This window comes from Adiantum capillus-veneris, chromosome 18 (assembly GCF_014529385.1).
Source record: "Adiantum capillus-veneris isolate H3 chromosome 18, ASM1452938v2, whole genome shotgun sequence".
Taxonomy (NCBI): domain Eukaryota; kingdom Viridiplantae; phylum Streptophyta; class Polypodiopsida; order Polypodiales; family Pteridaceae; genus Adiantum; species Adiantum capillus-veneris.
In genome coordinates, this window is record NC_140948.1 from 11,019,907 (window position 1) to 11,037,712 (window position 17,806).

The 17,806-nt window shown below is 43.7% G+C and overlaps 2 protein-coding genes across 2 annotated transcripts; both read left to right on the top strand.

Annotated features, from left to right (window-relative positions):
• Positions 1–10,335: 10,335 nt before the first annotated feature.
• LOC147435227 (cytochrome P450 77A1-like) lies at positions 10,336–12,334 on the top strand. Its single transcript, XM_086487922.1, has 2 exons — positions 10,336–11,320; positions 11,505–12,334. Exons 1-2 carry the CDS (start codon positions 10,454–10,456, stop codon positions 12,198–12,200), a joined length of 1,563 nt encoding a protein of 520 aa, XP_086344048.1. The 5' UTR covers positions 10,336–10,453; the 3' UTR covers positions 12,201–12,334.
• An 877-nt stretch (positions 12,335–13,211) lies between these two features.
• LOC147435228 (uncharacterized) lies at positions 13,212–14,081 on the top strand. The gene has a single exon (XM_086487923.1). The coding sequence runs from the start codon at positions 13,212–13,214 to the stop codon at positions 14,079–14,081; it is 870 nt and encodes a 289-aa protein (XP_086344049.1).
• Positions 14,082–17,806: the final 3,725 nt, after the last annotated feature.

Consider the following 17,806-nt stretch of genomic DNA (forward strand, 5'->3'; position numbering starts at 1 on the left):
AACATCTGTGTGCACCACCTCAAGTGACTTTTTACATACATTGCGCTCATGTGGAAATGAGCCCTTTGACTGTTTTCCAAACTGGCATGCTGCAGACACTTTGTGCATACCATCCACCTTGAATTTGGGCAAACCTTTTACAATCTGTTTTGATTGCATGCTGCGCAATCTCTTCTCATTGACATGGCCAATGCGTTTGTGCCAAATGTCAACATCAGCCACAACACCGGTGCCCTGTGCAAATAATGCAGTTTTTACCTCAGACATGTCTACATTCAGCGTTAACATTTTGCCCACACATTTGCCCTCTGTGATCAGCTTACAGCCATTCTGAAAATCTTCTACATAACAGCCATTCGGATTGAAGCGAACCTGCAAACCCTACTCAACCATTTGTCAAAGATTCTTTGTAATGTTTGGGACATGAAGTACATCTGCAAAGTACTTTGATTTCCCACTCTTTGTATTTAGAGGTATGTCCCCTACATGAGCAATGGGGTGAGCTGTGTCATTTCCTGTCTGCACATAGCCTGACATATCTAGTTTGCGTATATCTCTAAACCACTCTCCACGAGACGTCATGTGATTAAAGGCACGTGAATCCACATACCAAACATCATCTTGGGTGGAATTCTCTGCAGTCATTGTATTCATTACATGCTGCATAACAAACATGCGCTCGCTTCTGCTGTCATCTGCATCTCTGCTAGTAGATGCATAGTTGCCATGTTCTCTCTTTCCACTTGCTTTTCCCTTTGGACAGTCACGTGATATGTGACCTTTTTCACCACAAATCCAACATTCTCTGCTATCTGCAGTATGTTGTTGCCTGCTTGATCCTGCACCACAACCTCTTTGACTCCCCCTGCCTTGAGACTGGTTTCCCTTGCCACCTGTATTGTTTTTCTTTGAGTGACCTTGTCGAAATTGGCCTCTGCAACCACTTGGGCCTCGATCACGACCTCTACCTCTGCTGGAGTTAGAATAGAAGGCATGTTCAGACCTATTTCTGCCATGAGAAGAAGATGTGTCAAGACCAAGGTTCTTCTTCTCAAGAATAAGCATAGAAATCAAATCTTGGAGCACGGGGATGTCGTCTCTTGTAGAAGACCTAAAATGTACATACTCATCTCCTAGACCATCCAAGCATGCACGGACAATGTCATTGTCTTCCACTGAGACTTTAATAGATCCAAGAGCCTCAATGATACTCTTCATCTTCAAGGCATAATCATTGATGGAGAGGTTGTTCCTCTTAACCTGATTTAGCTCCGACTTTAGTTGAAGCTTTCTGGCCTTGGTGTTCACCTCGAACAATCTGCCTAAGTTTTTCCATGCAATGGCGGGGGTTTCAGCATCTTGTAGATAGCCCATCATGCCATTTGTGATGCTCATAGAAAGCCAATACATCACTTTGCTTTGGCCTTGTTTTGCCAGTCCCTCAAAGCTTTTCTTTGTTCTGCTGTAGCATTTGCCTCGGGAATCTCTGGTTCCTTTTCATTGTCTCCTTCTACATAGACCCAATAACCTTTTCCTTTTAGGAAATTTGTTATTCTAAACTTCCATGCAGGGTAGTTATTTTTCTCAAGCTTCTCAGTGACAATCTGACTGAAACCGTCAGACATCTTGAAGCACTAAGACAAAATAGCTGCAATCTGCAAAAACCTGCAAATCTGTTGAACCTGCTATCGTGGTACCTGTAACGCTTTCTACACTCAACGAGTGTCCAGAATCAAGCGTACATACAACCACTGTACTTGTACAATAAATCTCTGTGTACTGCACTTTGGAGACCTGTTCAGAAACTTGTACGAAAAACCTTTTCGCATCTGGTACGTGGATTGCGAACGAAGAGATTGTGATGCTCTTGATCTCTTAGCCTCTCTTGCCTCCACCAGGCTCTGATACCATGTAAAGAATGAGGATGCAAGAGAGCTACACAAGACAAGCACAAAGCACACACAGATGGAAAACTTCTTCTTCTTCTACACTTAGAAAAAGAGAGTACAAAATGACTAAGTGCTAAAGCTGAAAAGTAGCACATATGTACATGCGGTCACTAAGTGTGAACTCGCTAGAAGCGTACTAGGCTAGCACTATAAGTGTAGTCCAGCTGTAGAATCACCGACAGAGATCCTCCGTGTCGGTCACCTAACGCGCCAGTGAATAAATGCCGTAAGCGGCCAAGACCCGTGGTGGATGACAGCTCAAGATGTAGAGCTCGACATCTCAACATAGTGTGGTCAATGTTTGCAGGAGGAAGGGAAGTGGAGTTGAGGGTCTGCGGTGCAAATGTTATCAGGGTTATTGGTGGATTATGTGGCGTGCTAAGGAGCACTGCAATGCACTCTATTTCATTCATGGAAATGATGTTGTGGTGTTGTAGATGTATGTTTTTGTTTGATGTGAAGAGGGATACTCCCATGGGGCCATTTGTTTGAGTGTGTGTGTAACCGTTTATGGCCACCGTGTTAGGATGTCGTAGTTTTGTTTCTTGGAGACAAAGAATGTGGGAGGCCATTAAACTATTATCATGAATAAGGTTGTTGTGGTGTTTCTTTAGGGACACAATGTTAAGAGATTGTATTATCAAGTGATTTCTGGGCAAAGAGTGGAGGTCAAGCTGTGTAGGTTGCCAAGTGGCATGTGTTTTGAGGCGGTGTAACTCAGTTAGAACTATTTGGTCTACTTTAATATGGTTGGAAGTTAATTCTGCCAGGAGGTAAAGGTTGTTGGGATCTCTTACACGAGAGAGGGCAGTGTACACAAGGCCGTGACTTCGAATGCTGGTTGGATCAAAAGCCAAGGTGTCTAGTGTCAAGCCTTGTGCACGGTGTATGGTTCTAGCAGCTGCAGGTTGAATTGGGAATTGTGTTCTAGTAATTGTGTTCAGGAAGTTCTTTCCTATTTGAAACTCACGTGTTATTTTTTGGATTGGTGTCCATTGCCTATCTATTGATGCAATGTATGTAGTATAGTTGTTCATACCTAGTTTTTTGGCCTACCTTGGTGGTTTGAAAGTGAATCCAGATTTTTTGTGTCGTGGAGTTTTGTGTTATCGCTTTGAATATATCGTCGGCTCCATTGACTAGGCCATCTAGAATGTCAATATTTCCAGCACAAAGTTCTACAATTACGCCTGGTTTCAAGTGAAGTTTTTTCTGAAGACCTGTTGTCAATTTTGGATCTATTGGTATTTGAATAGTTTTGCTTCATTTTTTTGCCCTTGTGTCTTGTGCTTCAATAAATAGTGGTGTCCCTATGGTAGTGTTAAAAATATGTTGGTTGTGTAGGTCTTTATCTTTGTTTGCATAGTAAAGGTGGGAGGCGATGGCTGGATGAGGTACTGTGCGCATGTAATGTGTATTGAGGTACAAAATGTCTTCGTTGGTGTGTTCTGAAATGCGTATCCTGTTGAGTATGTCGATGAATGTCTTGTTAGTTTGTCTCATGGTGCTTGTTAACTCATAACGGTCATGCCAGAAAGAGGGTGAGATAGCTTTGAGCAACTGATGTTTCCTGGAGAAAATCCAAGAGTCGCCCACAAGACTCACTTGGCAAAGATCGCCGCACAAGACAACATCATCACCACCAAATGGAAGGTCGTAGTTTTTCTTTATTGCACGCAGGCGAGAGTCTGCCATAGCGAAGACGCTGGTTCCAATCAAGGAGACTTCATCGAAAACGGCTAGCTGCAGGTCGCGATAAAGCAGTCATAGCTCATTAAGTCTCTGAGGTGATAGGGAAGTGTTAGATGATGTGAGCAGTGGCAAGTGGAGGGCTGAGTGGATAGTGGTTCCACCAATGTTAAAAGCAGCCTTGCCCGTGTATGCCATTAGCAAAGCTTTTGTTGTTGTTGGGCTGGAATGTGATCTGTGGTTGTAGAAACGTAGAAGTCCTTGGACAATCAAACGAGGGTGAAAGTTTTTTATGTGCCTGCACCTCCAGTTAGGAAAATATGGATTAGTTCTGTAGGGAATATAAGTTTTCTTAGCATAATATCATCGAATATTATCCTTTGTTGTGTGTTAAGTAGTAGAATGCTCTTGTAATACATATCGTTTGGCTGCAGTGAGTTTTTGCGGTGAAAAAGGAAAAGTAAGATCAATACTTACTTTTTGATTGTGGCCAACATCAAGAATATGGGCCTTATATGCTTCCTCCGAACGGTGCTTGAGACGAGGACTTTTGACATGTGCTAGGTTAGTAATATCCAAGACTGAGAGTGTATTTCTTCAACCTTTGAAGGAATCTATGTTTCGTGCAACAAACATAGGATGCACATCGGTCTCTAGAGTACGCAAAAAAGCGTGGTTATCCTCTTTACGTGTATTCACGAAGGTAAGTATTGTCGACTATGTCGTCCACTAAGGAGACATCAATTGGGGAAGCTTTGTTGGCCAAAATCTTTCCTTTAAGCTTGGGCACCAAAACAATAGTTGTAGATTTTAAGCAAATAGAGCAAAAGTCCACCTCTTGTTGGTGGTGAATCTTGGTAGATTTGCATTGACCGCAAGAACGTTACACCAAAATTGAGTTCACATTCACAAAGTACAGTGTGCTAGTTATCTATGTATAGGCAGCTGACGAGTTAGAGCTTTCTTGAGTTATTGCGGTGAAAAAGTAAAAGCAAGATCAATACTTACTTCTTGATTGTGACCAACATCAAGAATATGGGCCTTATATGCTTCCTCCAAACGGTGCTTGAGACGAGGACTTTTGACTGTGCTAGGATAGTAATATCCAAGACTGAGAGTGTATTGCTTCAACCTGTGAAGGAACCTATGTTTCGTGCAACAAACATAGGATGCACATCGATCTCTAGAGCGCGAAAAATAGCGTGGTAATTGTCTTTACGTGCATTCACGAAGCTAAGCTGTGATGGCAAGAGAGGGAAAATATTAGAAAGCTGCAAATCTATAGAAGGGCGAAGATAAGTAAACCTTACAGTGGTCCAGTCCTTAGCTGTTGGCCCATCTACAACAACAAGATCACCTTGGGAAAGACTAGCCTTTGAAGTGCTAGCATGGCCGTGTATAACAACAAAAGCTACAGTTCCAAAGTGTGTACGGGTGCCTTGTGCATGCAAGGACTGTGCCTCATCCAAAAATTGACGCACTTTGCTCTGTGGGTAGAAACTAAGGCTGACTTCAAAAGGCTTTGTCTTTTCTACAACAGTGGAAGCATTGAAAAATAGTACATAACGAGATGTGCAAGCATCTGACTTAGTTTGTCTTAATATCGTGCCGTTTTCAATTAAGAAAGTGCCGATTGAGGGCATGGGAAAAGGAGAAATGCTGCCCCAAAATAAACAAAAAGTGTAAAAACTTAAAAAAATAGCATAATTTTTTGAAGTTTCCTCTTGTAATATTGAGATAGGAATTTACAAGATGAGCATAGATGAAAGCAAAGCACTTTGCTCTTTGGGTAGAAACTAAGGTTGACTTCAAAAGGCTTTGTCTTTTCTACAATGGTGAAAGCATTGAAAAATAGTACATAAGGAGATGTGCAACCGTGAAAGATTTGTCTTTTCTACAACCGTGAAAGCATTGAAAAATAGTACATAAGGAGATGTGCAACCGTCTGACTTAGTTTGTCTTAATATCGTGCCGTTTTCAATTTAAAAAGTGCCGATTGAGGGCATGGAAAAAGGAGAAATGCCGCCCCAAAATAGACAAAAATAGTGTAAAAATTTAAAAAAACAACGTAATTTTTTGAACTTTTCTCTTGAAATATTGATATGGGAATTTACAAGATAAGCATGGATGAAAGAAATATAATACAAAGGGTGTTCTTGGCATGGAGGTGATGGAGCTTCAAAGTTGTAGAGGAGCACTACTTTGTCTCTTTGACAAAAGATGTGATGAGGCCTAATTTGTTGACAGTGAATTTGCCGGTTCGAACAAGGGAGGCTAGTAGCTCACGTGCATCTAGCACATTAGAAGCATATAAGTCAACAAAGTTTTTGTCAAGGTGCAATACTTTGTCGACTATGTCACCCGCTAAGGAAACATCAATTGGGGAAGCTTTGTTGACCAAAATCTTTCCTTCAAGTTTGGGCACCAAAACAATAGTTGTAGATATTCAGCAAATAGAGCAAAAGTCCACCTCTTGTTGGTGGTGAATCTTAGTAGATTTGCATTGACCGCAAAAACGTTCCACCAAAATTGAGTTCACATTCACAAAGTGCAGTGTGCCAGTTACCTATGTATAGGCACCTTACGAGTTAGAGCTTTTTTGAGTTATTGCGATGAAAAAGGAAAAGCAAGATCAATACTTACTTCTTGATTGTGACCAACATCAAGAATATGGGCCTTATATGCTTTCTCCAAACGGTGCTTGAGACGAGGACTTTTGACGTGTGCTAATGATAGTAACATCCAAGACTGAGAGTGTATTGCTTCGACCTGTGAAGGAACCTATGTTTCGTGCAACAAACATAGGATGCACATCGGTCTTCAGAGCACGAAAAATAGCGTGGTAATCGTCTTTACGTGCATTCACGAAGCTAAGTTGTGATGGCAAGAGAGGAAAAATATTAGAAAGCTGCAAATCTATAGGAGCGCAAAGATAAGCAAGCCTTATAGTGGCACGGTCCTCAGTCGCTGGTCCATCTGCAACAACAAGATCACCTTGGGTTCGACGTTGTCATCGTAGCCATCGTAATGTCCATCGAGTGGATTTTGCGAGGAAGAAGAGGCAGCCATATTAAGAGAGGATGGTAAATAATGTTCACATAATTATTACTTGATGTGTTCAAAAGAAGCAAAGGGTAAAGAATATGCTTTAGCTAAAGGATGAATAAGTTCATAGAAATAATACTTCACACAATCACAAGCATCTTAGGATCAATAAGGAAGAGAGATGTTTTTGAACTAATTTTTGAAGCAGCAAGACCACTTATATACAACAAGCTCCCTTGCCTTTCTCAATGGTTCACTATGTCTTAAAGCTAACCTACTATCGGATCTATCAAATGGATTTGACACATAAATGGATTTGACACATGTAGATACATGCAATTGGTGACATCAAATTCAAAGGGATTAATGAACTAGTGGACAAGTGTGTGTTGATGGTCTAGGGTTCCCACCATGTTCATGTGTCGAACACCATAGAAATAGCGAACGAATGAGCCTAAAATTTTCTCTTGACAAACTCAGCAGAAGAAATTTACATGCTCGAGAAAATGATTTTTCCTGAGCACTTGGTGGAAAAAGGATATTCCGAAAACTAGTGCTCGTCGTAAATTGTGTCTCGTCTTAATAGTGTGCCGGTTTCAATTTCAAAAATGCCGCTCGAGGGCACGATAGTATTTGGGAAAAAGGAGAAACGTTGCCCTAGAATAGACAAAAAAATAGTGTTGAAATTTTGTAAAGTAGCCTAATTTTTTGAAATTCCTCTCAAGTGTTTGGGGAAAATGTGTCTCGTCTTAATATCGTGCTGTTTTCAATTTTGAAAGTGCCGATTGAGGGCATGGAAAAAGAAGAAATGCTGCCCCAAAATAGACAAAAATAGTGTAAAAATTTAAAAAAAAAGCCTAATTTTTTGAAGTTTCCTCTTGAAATATGTTCGTGCCATAGCCTCAAGATTGCCGAGTAGTATTCGAGGAAAATGTGCCTCGGGTTAACACCGTACCATTTTGAATGTCAAAAATGTTGAGAAATTTTAAAGATCAGGCTAATTTTTTGATGGGTTTTTACATTATCTTTATCTCTTTTGGGGTCGAGACACATTTCTCCCTGACAAAATTTTTGGAGAGAAAATTTAGGAAAATTAGGTCATATTTTTTGCATTTTTACACTTTTTTTCTCTCTTTTGAGATTGACAACATTTTCAAAATAAAAAACAACATGGTATTCAGTTGAGACACATTTTTCCGTAACACTGCCTGCAGCGAAACACTTTCTCTCTTTTGAGCTTCACAGCATTTTCGAAATCGAAAACGGCATGCAGTGTTCGGGGAAAAACATTTTCCCAAACATGCGCAATGCCTTTCCTTATTTTTGCCAAGAGGAAAATTTAGAAAATTAGCTTACTTTTTTAGCTTTTTACACTATGTTTCTCTATTTTGGGGCGGAATTTCTCCTTTTCTCCTTGTGCTCAACTGGCATTTTGGAAATTGTAGAGGTTGACATCATTTTCGAAATTGAAAACGGCATGCAATATTCGGGAAAAAACATTTTCTCAAACATACAAAATGTCTTTCCTTATTTTTGCCAAGAGGAAAATTTAGAAAATTAGGTTACTTTTTTAGCTTTTTACACTATTTTTCTATATTTTGGGATGGAGGTTCTCCTTTTCGCCTTGCGCTCAACCGGCATTTTGGAAATTGAAGACGGCACGATATTAAGCTAAGACACATTTTCCCGAGACACTGATGGCATGTTATTAAATCGAGAGAAAGGACATCATGCTTGTTATTTTTTAATATTGGGAATGATGGCCACGTAAACGATTTCACCTTCAGTTCTCTACTTCACCATGAGCCACTGACACAAAGAGTCCTCAAAGGGCTAAGCCTTAAATAGGCTAGAAGTGCATTTTAGAAAGACTCTCTCTCTTTTGAGGTTGACAAGGTTTTCAAAATCGAAAACGGCATGGTATTAAGGGGACCCCCACACAAAGGGGGGTAATTCGTCACATAACAGGACGACGTGATACGATCATCAATGTGATAGAGGAGGAAACACCTGCTCTGAGGAGTGCATTAATGCTCTGGAGAAGGCGTGCGAGTTTTTTACTACCGCCTGATGCTATCCGCCAGCTCGCGTGTGGTTGCAGAGCTCGCGTGTGGTTCCATCCGACTGATTCCGACAATTTTAGGAGTGTTCGCATGAAGCACGGAGCGTTTGTTGACCTTGAAGTATTAGCAAGACATTTGTTGGTCACGACGATCTCTCTCTTTCTCTCTCTCTCTGGATCATGGAGGTTGACATAGAGATGGCCTCTCTCTCTCTCTCTCTCTCTCTCTCTCTCTCTCTCTCTCTCTCTCTCGTGATATAGTCCCTGAAACGCGCACGAGTCATCCGTGTTCCAGGCTTCCAGCCAACTTCTGGCAAAGTGTACACAGACTCTCATACACGCAGACGCAACAACCTCCTTAAAGATTCGTTCTCCATCAACTGTCGAGCCTTCGCCTAGTACAATAGAATGCCTTTAAGGCTCTACAAAATTTGAGCCTGCTCCACATGCGCATGTAGTGAGAGAAGGCGGGTGGCAGCCCCCCCTGGGTGCTGCTCAGGCGAGCCCTTAAACTCCTCCTGCAATGCACCACGTCAAACACGTGCAGGTTAGCGCCATCGCTGTCTTAGACGCAGTCGGACTGCCTTACAGCCTTTAAGGCTCTGCAAATTTTCACACGCCTCCAGCCTCCATGTGGACGCCATAGAAACTAGGACGCCCAAACGAGCCCAACACTAAGGCCAATGCTTTAGCAGGCCAAAAAACATGGCCAAGAAAATGGTTTTTTCCCTGCCAGCCAAAAAGCACAACCAAAAAGCCCCTTCCCACCCATTGCTTTGCCTCCTCACTATCTCACACGGGCATTTTAGGAGGGGATCAATGATCCACGTTTATTACAAGGATTATGTGCAATCTGAGCCATCTGATCTGCTTCTTGTAAATTCGGATACACCAAAACTTGTTCGGATACACCAAAACTTGTAAATTCGGGTGGCCTGCAATTCCCCTCCCCCCCCAAACTCAAACCCACGACGTCACCGTTGAGAGCCTATCACCTTAACCACTTCGCCTGCGTGCGTCTCTTGAGAGCACTGGGAGACATGTTCTTGATAAATTCGGATCAATTAGTAAATTTGGGTAGCATCGCAAGGTAGACGACCCGCGATGCCCCCGCTCCCCCAATTTAAAATTGGCCATTGATCCCCTCCTAAAAAAGCCCGTGTGAGATAGTGCTGAGATTGCCTTCGGGGTTGGCGGTGTACGAGCTCAGAGCTGTCATGCTTGCGCATCAATTTACAGATTTCGCAAGAAAAACTAGAAGCATGGGATTGACTTTGAGAACGTGCTTGCAAATTTTTCAGTAGACCTATTTAGGTGACCTTGACTTGCAGCAACCCATTGCATGAGGTTTGCGTTGTTAAAGCTTGGCATGGACTACTCGTTTCGAAGGGGAGGGTTGCATTGCTTGAAGCTCGTCCAACCCCCTCCAGCCTCTAGGTGTGACGGAGCTCTAAGGCCTTTGCCGTAGATAGATTTTTCGAATGGGGGCCACCGCTCCGGCCTCGTCCCTACAGTCCTCAACGTCCGGAGTACGAGGAGTCACAAGTCCGGAGATCTCTCTCTCTCTCTCTCTCTCTCTCTCTCTCTTCAGCTCAATTCCAGAGCGCTCACATTCAACGCTCACAGGAGGTGAGTGAAGCCCTTTATTATTAGATTTTCCGCATCCGCAATTGCAGCAGAGGGAAGACGCTGTCGCTGAGGAATCAGGATGGATGCATGTTCGGGGTGGGCGTGGTGGTGGCAATTAGTTATAACAGCAGTACTATTTGCTGTGTTGGGAACGAAATGGTGGGCGAGCGGCAAAGTCGAGATGAAGAAAATGGCACCGGGGCCAAGAGGATGGCCCCTGGCTGGCCACCTGCTCAGCCTAGGCAGCGCCCAACTGACTTTATCACAGCTAGAGAAAAGATATGGCCCGATTTTGACACTGTGGTTGGGGAGGGTTCCTTCCATAGCCATATCTGGTGCCAAGGAGACCCGGGAGGCCCTGCTTGAATGCGGTGCTGCGCTCGCATCACGCCCCCGATTACGCTCAAGAGCCATCCTCACCGGCAACTACTGCATCATGAACACGTCACCCTATGGGCCCTATTGGCGATCTCTGCGACGAGCCCTTGTGAGTGTCGTCCTTGGCCCTTCAAATCTCAACAAACTGAGCCCTGTCAGGAAGGGGATATTCGACTCCTTCATATCCTGGCTTCTAGGAGAGGCCTCCCAAAATGAAGGGGTGGTCCCTGTGTCTGCCCCTTCTAGGTTGGCAATCTTCAGGATTCTTGCATATATGTGTGTGGGCAGGCACCTCGATGAGAGTACCCTCGATGTGCTGGATGAGATTGCCAAGCAGACGCTCATTTTGCAAGGCCTTCTGAAAGGTGACTTCATACCCCTTTTGGGCCTCTTTGAAGGCAAGAAAGTGAAAACGAGGCAAGATTACAAGAAGAAGCAAGAAGAGTTTTGGGGTCCCTTGATAGAAGAGAACAGAGAGATCATGCTCACAGATAACACTAGTACTGCAAGGGTGGGCTGCTACATGCATACTTTGCTCTCCACTAAGTTTGAGGAAGATGCTCAATCGGTAAGATAATCACCCTCGCCCAGCCACTTGTATTGAATTTCAGTAGACCAAGCATGCACAGTGCCAATGGATTTCAGTAGACCAAGCATGCATGGATTCTAATGTGTGTGTGTGTGTGTGTGTGTGTTGACAATACCATAAGCTTTGATCTACTTAACAGATTGGTCGTTTCAACAATTTGTAGGTGGATGGTTATGGATGCCGCAAGCTTGGCAATTGCGAAATTTCTGCCCTATGCACGGAATTCATGAATGCCGGTACCGACACTACAGCAGCTTGTGTGGAATGGGCCATGGCCAACCTCATCTACCATCCGGAAATCCAAGAAAGGGTCTTTCAAGAAATCCATGAGCATGCAGGTGATCGGCCCCTGTGTGAGGCAGACCTGGAAGGCCTTCCATACTTGCGAGCAGTGATAAAGGAGACATTAAGAAGGCATCCCTCGGCACATTTCACATTCCTACATACACCGACAAATGGGCCATGCAAGGTGGGTGGATATGACGTACCAGAGAATGCTATGGTGAGCTTTCACTTGGCATCAGTACTAAGGGATCCCAATGTTTGGGAGGAGCCCATGGAGTTCAAGCCGGAGCGGTTTCTGGACGTGGAGATTGATTTGACGGGATGGAAGAAGAGCAATGCTGTTCCATTTGGATTGGGGCGAAGGATATGCCCAGGGGCCAAACTTGCGCTCCTCCATGCCAATCTTCTCGTAGGTCGCCTTGTGCAAAACTTCCAATGGTCTCCTGCCAAAGATGGTAGCCTCATGGACCTGGGCGAGAGAAATGCTGGTGTAGTGGCCATGAAGAACCCTCTCTTTGCTCGGATTGCTAAGCGACGTTCACGTTCGACTACTAGTGCAGCTCTTTTCAGCTAATTGTAAGGCGCTGCCTGTATAACTCTTTGTACATAAGGATTGCCTAATTTGTTGGCCTGCCTTTAATATAATTTCCAAGGCCGCGAACTGTTTTGCAGTCGCCCCAAGAACCTCAGGTGGGGCAGTGAGTCTTGTTAGGTATCTTGCGTGTGATCACAATAGCTATTCGCTTAGTAGCTGCTTGGTATTTGGTTACGCCTCACGTGACTATGCTCTAATAAAAGTTTATGCTCCCGCTCCCTACCTTCCACGGTTGTACTGAAGATGATTTCCCGGTGTGGTATTTTCACCAAAGCTGGTCACTGTCATGATGGGTAGATATGCCTCAGGACTAAGTAACACCCAGCCTTTAATGCGGGGTGGCAATAGGATCAAGGGGTTGGAAGTGGGCGCACGGCTATCGGGGGGATCTTGAGCGTCAGTCACTTGAAAACTAAACCCGGACGGCGTGTTGCCTAACGATCCACCTCAACAATAACTAAACCCGGACAGGCATGCCCGCTTGGCGGTCCATCTCGGTAAAAACTAAACCGGACAGGCATACGTACGTGGCTGGGTTTGGGAGGTAAACATGGACAGAAAAGGAATCCGCACTGGCAGGCCACTCAGAGCTTGGAGGGGATCCTTGTCATTTTGCATGCATGCATGCATGAGGGGGTGGCATGGGGGGATGCCGAAGCTGCAATCGCTAATGTGGGAGGTATAGCCCACCCACGGGAATTGCAGGCGGTTGAGGACCAGCACGTGTTTGTGAGGGGTGTTTGTGTTTGAGCCGAGGTTGGCAAGTGCTGCATTCTGACGTGTTGAACAAAGAGGGGGAAGGCACACTTGTTTGTGATAGATGCTTGGTATGCATATGCTATTGCTTGTGCTGCATGCATATCCTCTCTCTTTTGCCAGACACACACACACATGAATGCAATCGGTTGTTCACACACACACACACACACAAATGTAATAGGTCATCCCCCACACATACACATTCAACCATTTGAATGCATTGTTGTGCTAATGGTTGTGTGCTTGGCAGTAAGCACCCCTAAAAATGGGGCGATCACCCAGAAAAAAGCCAGGCAAGATACTCGTGTGGGAGCTACTTCCTCACCCATGACACGGGCCAACTCCATGCTTTTCGGAGATTTAGTTGAGAGGAGGGGTAATCCCTGGGGGGATGCAAAGAGTCAGGTACTTGAACATGTGGATGGGGTCAATGAAGCTCATGAAGAGTTGTTGCTTTCTCAAGAGGAGAGCTTCAATAGCCCCTCCATATCTCCTGGTCAAAAATTGCCAACATCTTCGGTGAGAAGAATCCCGCGGTTGGTCATGCATAATCCGCCCACACCTCCTAGCCTCATCAACCACCCGCGAAAGAAGATGGCTAGTTCAAGTGTTGATAATGCCTCTTACATCGAAGAGCTAAGCGATGATTTTAATGGCATAGAAGAGAAAGCACAAGCAAAGAAGGAAGAGGCAAAAAACATTGATCCTTGCAAATTCTATGTAGAGATTGAGCTCCCCGATGGAAGACTAGCACACCAATGTCACGCAAGTGAGGATTGCCCCTCACGTTTGGCCTTCCTATTCAAGAGATTGAGGATGATGACACACCTCAAGGAGTCTCATGGTATTGACATAGAGATTCCAAAGCGTCCTGGGGGTCGGCCCTTGCACAAAGAGGTAGAGAGAAGAGCTAATTTGCTGCCTAATCTTGAGGTTAAGGCTTGGAAGAAAGCAGCCATGAAAAGGTTCACCGATAAAGATTGGAAGTTCAAGCAAAACTGCAAGCGATATCAACGTCTCATGTGCATTCGAGCATTACAAAGTATGCCGGAAGGAGCTTGGTGGACAGTACAAGGAGATGGATCAAGCTTCCTTTGTTGAAGAGTTTATCAGTGGGAGGATGAAGCAATAGATGGTGGACAAGCATTAGGAGAAAGTTAGACTCACTTTCGGGGCTTTTAACTCTAGTGAGAGAATGCTCTTTAGCCAATAGGAAGAAGGCTAACGTTATGTTGAAAAAGCCTTTGTTCTTATTTTTGAAAATGTCCATGAAAATCTTTTGGGTGAAATTATCCCTATCACTAGAAAAAGAAGACGCTTGATAGTGACATCTTGCACAAGCGTTGAACGTCTTTTTATGACGCGTTGATGCTATTCTATAAAGCTTGGTACTTGTACGTGTGCAACTCGCACACGCATCAATCACCTTTTCATGAGCTACTTGCAATTTGAATTTGAATGGATTGTACTGGATAACGATTGATAGGTAATTTTAAAGACTAAGAAGAAGTCAAAACCAAGCGAATAGAGGCCCTGAGGGGTCTCTAGGGCCTCTACTCGCTTGGTTCTGACCTCATGAGGCCCCGAGGCTTAAAAATGCCATATCTTGAGCTAGAGACGTCGGATTTCAGCATTCTAAAGTGCTATCTTAAGGTTTTTTGACGTTTCGGATGCATTCGTGGTATTCTTTTTGTATGTTGAAAACTTCTTTGATGTGTTTTATCTCATTGTACATCATGCAAGTTTCTGAATCGAAAACGGAGTACCAAATCATTAGCTGCAATGATTACAAGTTTGGAGCAGCTCGTAGCTTGAGCGTACGTTTTTAGAGCTCCTTCTTCTTCTAAATATAAGCTTCCTTTTCCATTACGGTTATTGGCATTTATACTTAGGGCATTATAAATGGTCAGTGGCCGACTCACATGGATCTTTAGAAATATCATTACAGCATTACAACTCACGTTATTGATCCACTATTCTGTAATCAGGATTTACACAGAGTATTACTACACTAGCTCTCGACAAACTAATAGACTACAAATGTGGTGTCCGGCTACGTGTCTGACTAGTTGAGTGCCCGTTCAATCTGTCCTCAAACATTCCCCCCTTCCTAAATCGTGTCGTCCCTTGACACGACCTTGTGCAGTCTTGTCATAGGATTGTCTTCAGCTTTGTCTTCAAGGTTGGTCTTCAGTGGCAAAAAAAGATTCACCATGTTCCCTAGCTGCTGCGTCATTTCCTCCTCATCCTCCTCTATGATGAGCCCAATCTTCTTCCAGCAAGAGAAAGCGAATTGTCCCTTCTCGACCAAGCTGAGTAAGCTCCGCATATTGAGTTCCTTGCGGCAATGATAGAAGCCATACACATTGATTGTTGCCTTTAGAGCCTCCCTAAACCTGTCGGCTCCATACAATGCCTCTCCGTTGGGAATGGCTTCCAAGGCATCCCATGTATACTGATTTTATTCTCAAGATAGTCGGTCATCGTGAAAAGTAATAGAGGAGGCAACAAAAGCTACTGGAAGCTTTCACAAAAATAGATTCAAGCAATGGTAATTTATATACATTGTGCAAATATTATATTACTTTATTCACGATTTGACAAATAAGCAACCATTTCCAAATTTGAAAAAAACTGCAAATCAGTGTACCAAAATGTGGCTATCATAAGATAAAATTAAAAACTAGTACAATTGTCCATTTTGTGAAGCATACTAAGAAAAAGTGAGAATTGCAAATGCTATGCATCCATGCCTGGATAGGTCCGACTTCGGCTCAGTGTCCTGAAGATATCAACATCTGCCAGGATTGGTTGATGGATAAACATGTTCTCATTTTGGCTTAACCCTAGCACACGTAGATAAAAAAAATACAAATGTTTACATGCAAGATATGGTTTTTGCTTTGACACCCGTTCCATGAAGTCAAGACATGTGCACGATGGCTGGTTGCAAATACAAACTTTGTACATCCTGACATGACCATCTTCACTTTTGGTCTCTACTTTGAAGACCTCATTAACACCATCTGCTGCACATATTTCTTCTACGACCTTCGCTCTCAGGGCTAGTGCTAAACTGATCTTGCGAGCAACATCCTCGGAAATGGAAGTCCGATACCGTACATGCACACCATCTCGCACTGTTGCTCTTGCACTGCCTTCAGGAGTGGATGTATCTTTTGACTTAAAAGGAGAGTTGGTCATATTTTGTGTAGGAGCAACTGGCGTTACATTATATATTCTTTCTTTGCTGAGCTCCACTTGATACCCCCCTTCATGCAATATTTGCACCTCATCCTCCGATAGGTTGGTGTCCACATGTACGGGCCAAGTGTGTGGTGGATGCTGAGGCTGCGGCTCAATGTTCTCGTCTACTATATGGAAATGTAAGACATCCGGACAAAACCAAAACCATTGATGCACCACACCATTTGGATGTTTTCGATATCCTTCAAAAGATGGGGCCGGTATACCAAGGCTAGAACATGCAATACTGCATCCACACCTTCGTCCTCCTCTTGGCGTGCTGCTACATGTGACCCTACTACCTTGTGGAGTTCGGCATATGACCCACATTGCCTCATTTACCTTGCGCTCAACTACATATTGCCACTAGAACCTATACTTCGTTTTTAGGTTTGTGATATCCCTTCTTCTGCAAAGTTGATCTTACGTGGTCTTCCACACTTCTTGCGATCTTTGGTGACCAAGTTGTACTCAGGCCTATTCGATGCATCATCTTCCACGTTGATAACCTCATTTGGCTTGCGTTTTTGCCTTGATGTCTCCTTATCTCCTATAAATGGAGCTGATTGTTTATACATTGGAGTGCCCTCAGTAGCTGCATTCACTGCTCTTATCACTTGGCTGGGACATTTTTCATGGCGTTCCGCAAGATTTTGTATTGATGGACCCTTCCCAATGTGTTTTCCATGGCTGTATGAAATGACCTTTGTGCTCTGTAAGATGGAATTTTGAAGGTCGGTTGTACATGCATCATATAATAAAATGCGTTTACAGAAACCCTCCCCTGCTAGCCAGCTGCCATGCTTGCTCTCCGCAAGGTTAGTGCGCGGAGTGTTTGGTCCATCAGAGCTACTTTCTACGTATGTCATAATGCCACCCCAATGTGCAATACAAATTTCCCTCCAACTAAGCCATGAATCCATGTATGGAATGTTACGGTCTATGCAATGACCGTTACACCACCATTGGCGTATGAGACGAGCCTCTGCTGCTGCAGCCTCTTTTGTTGGTGCTTGCCTCCACTTCTCACACATTTCTTTGTGTGTGCTTTGAGAAGCTTGCACCACATACTTCATTGTCTGTTGATTCAAGCTTTGCTTCCAATGGAAAAGACAAGAACGCTCTCGACCGCTCATTGTATTGGTCTTGTTCCCACCATTGAAAACAATTCGAACTGCATTCCAATTTGCTTGAGATTCATCTGCCATGAAACCAAAGAAATTAGCTTTGTCACACCCATACGATATCATTACATCATTGAGGCACTCCCAAAACAAACATTGCGTTTCCATGTCTTCCTGTTTCATTTCACAAGTTGCAATAGTCAAAAGGTCCTGCATGCTGCAAACAAATTGTTTTAGAGAGATTCAAAGGCAAGCCACAAAGCTGTTAAGGTGCGCCATGTACCTTGGATCATAGACATGACCGGCCATAGTCACCCATTCGTTAACACGTCTGGTGTGATCAAACTGGATCTACGCACGTCGAAGATCACCATCCTGATCTTGTCTCATTCAGTTCACCAGGTCCACACTGGATGCTGGACTAATTGTGGACATTTTGAAGACATAACATTTCTC